Source organism: Setaria viridis, chromosome 2 (genome assembly GCF_005286985.2).
Source record: "Setaria viridis chromosome 2, Setaria_viridis_v4.0, whole genome shotgun sequence".
Classification (NCBI taxonomy): domain Eukaryota; kingdom Viridiplantae; phylum Streptophyta; class Magnoliopsida; order Poales; family Poaceae; genus Setaria; species Setaria viridis.
The window spans coordinates 34282333-34291270 of NC_048264.2; the positions used below are offsets into that span (position 1 = coordinate 34282333).

Below are 8938 nucleotides of genomic sequence, written 5' to 3' on the forward strand. Positions count from 1 at the left end.
CCTGCCGGTTGCCGGCGACACTCTGGTAACGCGCTCACATGCCGCTGCCGGCACGGGCAGGAGCAGGGGGCCTCTCGATCTGATCTCGCCGTGCCCCGCCCGGCCGGTGTCCCATGCTGCCACTCCTCGCGCCTGTACGGTAGCATGGGCGCCACCACCTCGTCGTCGTGCGCCGCATCTGTGCGGGTACGGTGGTCAGCAGAGTGGCCGAATGGGCACACCACCTCGTGCATTCAAGACCTTGCCGTCCGCTACCGTGCGTTCAATTCGTTCCTGATCGAACAGGAATGTCTGTTTATTTGGCCGTGTTTCGGGAGTCCGGCCGGACTAGGGAGCGCGTCGATTTTCGCATGAACTCTATGTGCGTTCGTCTAATTGATCTGTTTTGTTTTGCTGGTAAAGCATGGGTATAGCAGTCCAGTCAGTGACAATGATGGGGTTTGGGAACAAATGCAGAGAGGCAGCCTAAGATAGCCATGCTCCAGGAACGAGTTGAATGATGATACAAGTGCTTACAGAGAGCGTCGCTAATTAGCTAACCCGAACGTCATATATATTTTAAAACGTATAAAATGATAAGAAAATACATTATAACTAAGAAATTAGCTTATTATATAAGTAAAAAAAGACAAGTATCATCTTTTTCTCTATTGCTTTTCGAAGACAAGCATTTCTTTTTACGGAGCAGATTTTGAGGGCGAGTACACACTTTTAGTACCATTTAACTAGTGTTTTCAGACATATTCTTATATTAACCCGCTACGTTGGCACCTGAAATAACCACATATTCGCATATGTGTTGTGTTTTGGACCATATTGTAAAATCACAAGAAAGACGACATAATTGAAGGGTTTCTCTAAAGTTGGAATTGTGTCCGGATTTTGGATATTGGAAGACTCAAACACAAACATTCAACTGCTAGCCCGCAGGAGGAGCTGAAACTTGCACGGGTCATATCTTCCTTATCCGAATTCCGATTGGGGCGAATTTATTGCTAAAATTGCATGGCTCGATGAGATCTACAACTTTCATATGAAATGCTCAGGAATTGGAGGCCAATAGAGGGTGTGCCGATCGGCCTAGATGGGTTCATGTCAATCGGCATGGCTCGTTTCTAGCGCCGATCATTGTGCCCTTTCACTGGGAGGAAGTCCACGACGTTCCTAGAGTTATTTTTCAGAAACTTAGCTTCCTAGGCACCCAACCGGCGCCGCCTACTATAAATACCCAAGACATCCAACAAGGAGGAGAATCCCGATGAGTTTAGACCTAGCCGCCGCCGCCACAAGAGAAAAAAATAGGGATTAGATCTGATTAGGAGCTTCGTCATCGAAGGGGACTTCCAGTGGAGGGAGGAAACCCCTAGGCCGATCGGCCTAGGGTGGCTCAGGCTGATCGTGCCTCCCCTCATCTTCATCTTCGGTTAGGGTGTTCTCCAGGTGCTCCATACCCCCTTTTTCATCAACATGTGTAAGATCATGGGGTAAAGTCTCTGTTCTTAACTGCTACATATTCTTTATGCTCATTAATGCATCATAGTCTGTGTCGTTGTAATGCTTCGTTTACATATGTGAGATCTCTATCATGTACAACATATGTTCTTAGTAGAGTTTCTTGTAATCGTGGTGATTAGCTTAACTCTACGGATGCTTCGATATAGTGTGTGTGAGCGAGGTGGTTGATTATCCCTGCGTAGTGACAGTATGCGGTGGGGAAAAGGCCGAGCGAGCACGTAACCGTTGTGATAGCTAGTGAGGGCAGGACTCATCTTTGTAGTAGATGCATATTCTTGTGAACCTAGATCCTAGGAAGGGAACGCTTATATCTATCTCTATCTCCTATCTTGTGTTAACCTTTGCTATATTATCTGAATCACTGTTATTAGTTTAGTTTGTCTCTCCACACAATACATACACTCAGTTTCATTAGCAAGATTGGTATAAAGTGAGAACCAGCAATCCACTTGTTCCACATATTGATAAACTTTGGGGGAATACTCTAAGGGAAAAGCTACAACTGATCCGTGCGCTTGCGGTTTACGAATTGGGGCGCTAACTGCCATCAACAAGAGCTTTTCTAGTGCCGTTGCGGGGAACAACTCAGTTTGCTGTGTTTGATCTTTGTATTGATTTTACTAACCCACTAGTACTTAAATTTTGTGTAGATTTTTTTGTTTTTATTTTTCTTTTCGGTGCCTAGATGGATCTATTTGTCACACCATTGGACAATGAAGAAATGTCGCTAAGGGAATTAACAATGCCTTTGAGATGCAAAAATCAGATTTGAAGCTTGCTACAACCCTCTATGAATTGAATTATGGAATCATCAAGTTCGTTGCGCTTTCAAAGGATTGGAGGATGACAAGCCATATAGATACATTGAACAATTCACGATGATATGCAACATGGTGCAACAAGAAGTTCTGGCTGCTTGGTTCAAGTGGAATCTTTTTCCACACGCTTTGCAACCCATTGGTATTAATCTGTCGATGGCATTATACTTGGCGAATTTCTTCAATTCATTGCGACCTTCGTATCCATACGCGCATGCATCGCGTGGCCGTTCTCCTTGAACCTTGATCAAAGATACCTTATGCTGTTATGCCATCGAGAAATCCTTATCACGATAACTATGACATCTTATGCACACAACACTCAGTGAGGGATGGGGGCCCTTGATTTTACGGCGTTGGATTCTCGAGGAATAGCATCCCCGGATATGGTTCATTAGTCGTCACTTTAACCCGTGGCACACGATTCTTGATGTGCATATTATCGAGAAAAGATCCATCACATGTTCTATGCTACTACCGATACATATGTACCTAAATCATGTAATAAGACAATAACTTAGTGGTCTCATTGCACTAAAGAAATCACTATAAATATAAATTTATAAGAAATTAATTAGACCGAGTGATGAAAATTTGAAATTCCTTTTTAGTAACATATAGTTATGTATATCAATTAATATGTTCCTAACCTTTAAAATACACAGAGCAAAATTGATCCCCACCACCGCACGAAGGAGCTAGTGGGGAACCATTCCCTCAAATGTCCAGTATGATGAAGATGACCGGCTGTTGCTCCTAATCTTCTCCTTCAGCATTCCAATTGATGCTGGATCCTCAAATTCGCCATGACCTCCCCATGGGTTTTGTTTGCCCATGGAGTTTTGTCATGCCATAGCTTCCCAAGTCGGTGTGCAACAGAGGTGATGATGGATATGATAATCTGCAGTGAGATTCACTAAACTCCCAGGTCTTTCGGAGGTTGATGCGCTCCTTCTGTTTGTCAATGGAGGGTCATCTCCATTTGGAGCTTTGGTTCTAGGTCAATTGCACATTGTGTTACAAAATTATCTAAATTGGATATTTTTTAGGAGGTTGATGTTCAACCAGCGGGGCAAATGTCAATGCTCCATCATGGAGTTAGCTAGATACGGTCCAGAGGGACTTCGAATATGGTTTTCACCTTAGCAATGTGAAGGGTAGTGGAGTTGGCCAAATATGAGAACAAAATGGGAAGCGCCAGCAAATGAAGTCACCGGTGTCAGTTCCTTTAAAGACCGATGTCAGCCCATGCATGAGTCATATATAACAGTGATTTGCTGCTGGTTTTCAAGAAAACCATCGGTAGCTGACACCGATGGGTTAGGCCTAGCTCCGCCCGTGCTATGATTCATCTTTAATACAATCCCCTTCTCTTCCTCTTTGAGGAGGAAAAAACAGTTCATTTGTTATTACCGAAACTAATAACAACGTGAATAACCTACTTCGAAAGAGAGAAAAAAATAGGCACAAATATCCTATTCTTTTCTCACACCCAAATTGCAAGGTCAAACTGTTGATGGAACCTGTGGCCGCCGCTATACCAGCCAGCCGTTGTCAAACCCAACCGTATCACCTTCTATTCCCACACTGTTTATAGAACTTTATGCCCTTAACTCCAAAGATTTGCATGCCCTTGTTCTCTTGTCTCTTGCTGGATCAGCACCAAAAGGTGATCACACCACACCACACCACACCAGCTTTTCTGCTTCCTCTTCCTGGCTGGCCTTTTCGTGCCTCACTGCTGCCATGGATAAAGGATCGGTGATGGAACAGTGAAGCGCAAGCTTAGCACAAAATGATGTCGGGGAAGCATCAGGCATTTTACTTAAAAAAAAAAGCATCAGACATTGGAGGAGAGGATCCGGCGTGGATGTGGAGCCATCGGGTTCACAGGGTCACATGTGCCCCACGAAAATGATGGGGCTTTCATCTGATTCCTTGCTTCTAATGGAATCAAACTGCAAGGGCTTGATCTGTGCTATAGCATCGAGGAAGATGATGACAGTACGGGTGGCAGACTGGTTCTTGACTTCCGGTTGATTACTTGATTCTGCTTGTCATTATGATAAAGTGGTTTAGCCATGATCCAACCAGAACCAGCACTCCTTTCGATCACAAATAGTAATTGACGTGTAGTTCGATGAATGAATCTCTTTGTGTGTACTTTAGAGCGACATTTTTATTAACATATTCATAAACCCCAGTAATATGAAAATCAAAGTATTTTCCAAAGCGAATATGTAGATATGATTTTGTTTTTTTCCAAATAAAATCTTATAAAATATAACTAAAAGAGTGAGCTGCATGGTTCAAAAGTTAAGCAAAAAATTCGCGAATTTTGAATTTCCTGATCTTGAGCGTTTTTTTTATGGATGATATAACTACTTATCGAAAAACACAAAACTATGTGGAAACAACTATCAGGCTTTTGTGAATTCTGATGTGATCATTGCCTCACTGATAGCAGAAAAAATTACTCCATCAGTCCCAAATTATAGGTCGTTTTGGATTTTCTAGGTACGTATCTTTTATTATACATCTAGACGTAATATATACCTAGGTGCATACCAAAATTTATAAATTTAGAAAAGTCAAAATAATCTATAAAATTTTCAAGTACTAAATGGATCCAGTTAACCGATCTGTCGCGTGCTCGCGTAAACAGCAGTAAATAAACAACTCGAGATGTGCAGATGGCCTCTCTGCAGCGTTGCACGATCTTCGGTTGCCCTATCTTTCAGCCGCCGCGTTACCTGCTCGCATTGGTCAAGTTCGTCTGCTCAAACTTCCCAGCAACTCTGTCTTATCAACATTGGCAACTCAAACCCAGTTATTAAACACCGGGTGGACAGCTTATCACTGCGCCAATGACTTCAATATAGTTTAACATTACGCATCACATAAAAAACATTTTAGCAGCAGCATATCTTTTTTCAGGTGTCAGTCAACAGAGGGACCTGATAGGCTGCGCCCGGATGCTCCACGAGGGCAGATCGCGCGCCCTCGCTCGCACGCATGTGCGTGCCCTCGTGAACAGAGATTTTTTTTCTTCTTTTCAATTTCTTTTTCTAATAGTCTCCGTGGGGCCCACGGCGCCTTGTGGCCGCGGAGGGTCCACGTCGTCGTGTGGAGCGGGCTGGGCCGCAGGATGTCCGCTTGGGCCTTGGGGTAGCGTTGGACCTCAATACCTCTTCCCCACTACAGAATTGTTTTTGCCAAAAAAAAGGGAAAAAAACTCAAAGAAGAATTTCAACAAAAGGTCCAAAATTTGGTTAAATTACTCCCCGAAAGCATCTTCACTACATTTTGATGAAATATAGTCGTTTCGGTGGCCCCAGCGAGAAAAAGAAATCTCAAACCGAAAAGATTTCCATTATCGCCACGACTGCTTAGCTTATCTGCAGATGGAAGTTTAGACAGACAGATCCGCAGTAAGCACTGAAATTAATAAGCCCTCGCAGCTGAGGGAAAGGAGCACTGAGAGAGAAATTAATAAAGAGCAGTGCGCGGCGGTGGCCATGGCAGCGTCGCAAAAGGTACCCCTCCCCGCATGGCCGCGTCGACGACGACGAGTGCCCCGGCCACGAGGGCGCGCCTCGCTTTCTTCCGGTAACTTCCCCGCCGTTATAAATAGCGCCGAGCTCTCACTCCCACAGTCCCACATGTTAAACTGCTACACCCACACGCCTCCCCAGTCAAACAGCTCAGCTCGGCTAGCTAACTCCTCTTATCTACACCGTCCACGACGCGCGCCCCGATCCCTGCTTCCCTTCCCCCCTTCTTCCTTCTCCCGCCCGATCGGTTTCACCATTCACCCTCCGCCGCAGTGAGTACGATTGCGTCGTGCTCCTCCGAGTTACGCGGATTGTACTGGTGGAGAGACAGAGGCGAAGGAGGTGGGATTAATTGCAATTGGGGAGGCGGGGTGGGTGATGTACGGCTCGCCGGTGCCCAAGGACCTCAACCTGCCAGCAGCCCAGCCGCAGCCGACCAGGACGCCGCCACCGCCGCAGATGAGCTCCCCGGGCCTGCTGCGGTACAGGTCGGCGCCGAGCACGCTGCTCGGCGAGGTGATGTGCGGGGATCAGGAGTTCCCCGGCGCGGCAGGGCACGGCCCGGACCACGCGGCCGCGGACAGCGTCCTCGCCCGCTTTCTTGCCGGGCACCACCCCGAGATCCCGGACTGCAAGCCTCCCCGCCCCGTCGCGGCCGCCCACTTCATGGAGGACGCCGCGTCCATGGCCGCCTCCCAGCAGCAGCAGCAGCTCATGTACCAGTCGCAGCAGCAGATGGCCGCTATGGAGGGGCTCTATCGCAGCGTCAGCTCCGGCTGCACGGAGCCCGGCGCCACCGTGGGCGCCGGCAACAGCCTGCTCCGCCAGAGCAGCTCCCCCGCCGGCTTCCTGAACCATCTCAACATGGACAACGGTAATTGGTGCTTCTGCAGTTCTGCTTCTTCCCGTACATTTTCTTGGTCTCTCCAGAAGTAGTAGCATTCCAATCATGAGCTAGGCGCCTAGCTTTCCGTTTCCGGAACTGATCGTGAGCAATCAATGCGCCGCCGCGGCGCGCAGGGTACGGGAACATGCTCCGGGCGGGCATGGCCGGCGCCGGCGGGTTCAGGAACGGCGTCAGCGACGCGCGGCTCAAGGGGCAGCTGAGCTTCTCGTCCCGGCAGGGGTCGGTGATGTCGCAGATCTCCGAGGTGGGCAGCGAGGAGCTCGACGGCGGCAGCAGCCCCGAGGCTGCCGGCAGCAACGGCGCGCCGCGCAGCTACAGCGGCATCCCAGGCGGGTACCCGATGGGCGCCTGGCCGGACGAGTCGTCGCCGACGTCGTCCGGCGCCAAGCGCCCCCGCGACTCCGGCGGCCCCGCGCCGCAGAACGGGCAGCGGCAGCCGCTGGCGCCGCAGCTCAGCGTGCCCGGCGGCAGCAACGGCACCGGGAAGCCGGCGTCGGCGGAGATGGCGGCGATCGAGAAGTTCCTGCAGTTCCAGGACGCCGTCCCCTGCAAGATCCGCGCCAAGCGCGGGTGCGCCACCCACCCCCGCAGCATCGCCGAGAGGGTGCGTGCCCTGCGGCAGCCCAGCTGCATTCCAGCTGGCTCCGCAACTCTTTGAGTTCTCGCTTGGTTTTCCCAAAAAACAAAGAAAAGCTTGGAAAGAGATTCATGTCGTTGTCGTTGTCAGGTGAGGAGGACGAAGATCAGCGAGCGGATACGGAAGCTGCAGGAGCTCGTGCCCAACATGGAAAAGGTAACCAAACCGAACCCAAAGTCCCAAACCCCAAGAAAGATCGATGGAATAGTGAACGTGACTTTTTGCCTACAAACAACAGTGCTAGATGAATTGACGACCAGTTATTATGCATTTGGTTCTTTGTTCATGATGAATGCAGCAAACCAACACTGCCGACATGTTGGATCTGGCCGTGGACTACATCAAGGATCTTCAGAAGCAGGTCAAGGTATATGCCAGAAACCGTTCTTGTCAAACCAAGATTGTTGATAGTAACTTGAATGCACGCTTGGATCACTGGGTCGCCCTGAGCCATCAGGGTGCTTCAATCAAGCAGATTTGCCCTCTGGTCGACGGCAGGGGTAACTTAGATAAGGCTTATCCAACTACATGCGTACTCCTAGTCTCCTAGATGAATCACGATCAATCGAAGCCGTGTTCCTATCGGCATGGACATTCTTAGTTAGCTTAATTAAGCTCAAATTTCGATTTGCTCATGGTGATCTCTCGTTCATTTCAGGTGCTGAACGACGGCCGCATCAGCTGCACCTGCTCCGCCGGCAAGCTGCTGCAGAACCAGTTCGCCAGCTGAAAAGAGACACCGGCCTTTCAGGATTCAGTGTGGGATGCAGCGGCCGCAAAGGCCTGGCCGGAGGAGAAGCCTCTGCACCGGCAGCTCGCTCATCCTCTTCCTTTCGGTCCTACAGGTGTAGACTGTACTTGTCAGCATGTATGAAGAGGTGAAGCCGTAAAAAATTGACAAGGGAAGTGAGATTAGTGTGTACATGCAAGGTCATTAACAGGCAGGGCCCCCACATGTTAGAGATAGTAGCTGCAGGCCCATCAGTTAGTTGGTTCTTGCTATAAAGGTGGTGAAATGGGAAATGTACAGGCACTTGTCTCGTCTTCTTCGTTTGTCTCTGTTATTACGCTGCACGTACATGATGCATGCACCCAACCAAGATGCAGCGCATGAGTGCAACTATGCAAGCGTCCGCCCGCCTGCCCGCCTGGCAGCGAGTGTCGTCCAATGCATTTCCCGTTATGGCAACGCCTGCCTGCGGCGTTATTTAACAGCAACCTACTCGAGTGCTGACCAACGTCCTCAGTCTCTCTCTCTCGCGGCCAAAATTGAATTTCCAAGGGACCAGAAACATCTCCTGTTCCTTTCGATGTGGCCAAGTTGTTCGTAACTCTTTTTTGTTTTACAATTTTCGGGACAAGTAGAAAAAAAAAGGGGGGGCTGTTCCGAGTTTTCCCGAGTCGAATGGACCTGCAGGACAGGTTCAGTGTTACAATATGCAGCTGACTCGTACGATCTGCCCCGTCTCTGCTGTCACTAGCTAGCTTGTCCCCGTCGCGCCTCTTG

At 48.9% G+C, this 8938-nt stretch overlaps 1 protein-coding gene across 3 annotated transcripts; it reads left to right on the forward strand.

Annotated features, from left to right (window-relative positions):
- Nucleotides 1-5845: 5845 nt before the first annotated feature.
- On the forward strand, nucleotides 5846-8477 carry LOC117846557 (transcription factor bHLH130). Of its 3 annotated transcripts, XM_034727766.2 has the most exons (5): nucleotides 5856-6761; nucleotides 6908-7398; nucleotides 7522-7587; nucleotides 7730-7798; nucleotides 8090-8355. In XM_034727766.2, the coding sequence occupies exons 1-5, from the start codon at nucleotides 6266-6268 to the stop codon at nucleotides 8159-8161; spliced, it is 1194 nt and encodes a 397-aa protein (XP_034583657.1). In that variant the 5' UTR covers nucleotides 5856-6265; the 3' UTR covers nucleotides 8162-8355. The 3 variants fall into 3 exon arrangements, with proteins under 3 accessions (XP_034583658.1, XP_034583657.1, XP_034583656.1); XM_034727767.2 differs by lacking the exon at nucleotides 8090-8355 and having other exon boundaries at nucleotides 5846-6761; nucleotides 7670-7800; XM_034727765.2 differs by having other exon boundaries at nucleotides 5858-6761; nucleotides 7522-7798; nucleotides 8090-8477.
- Nucleotides 8478-8938: the final 461 nt, after the last annotated feature.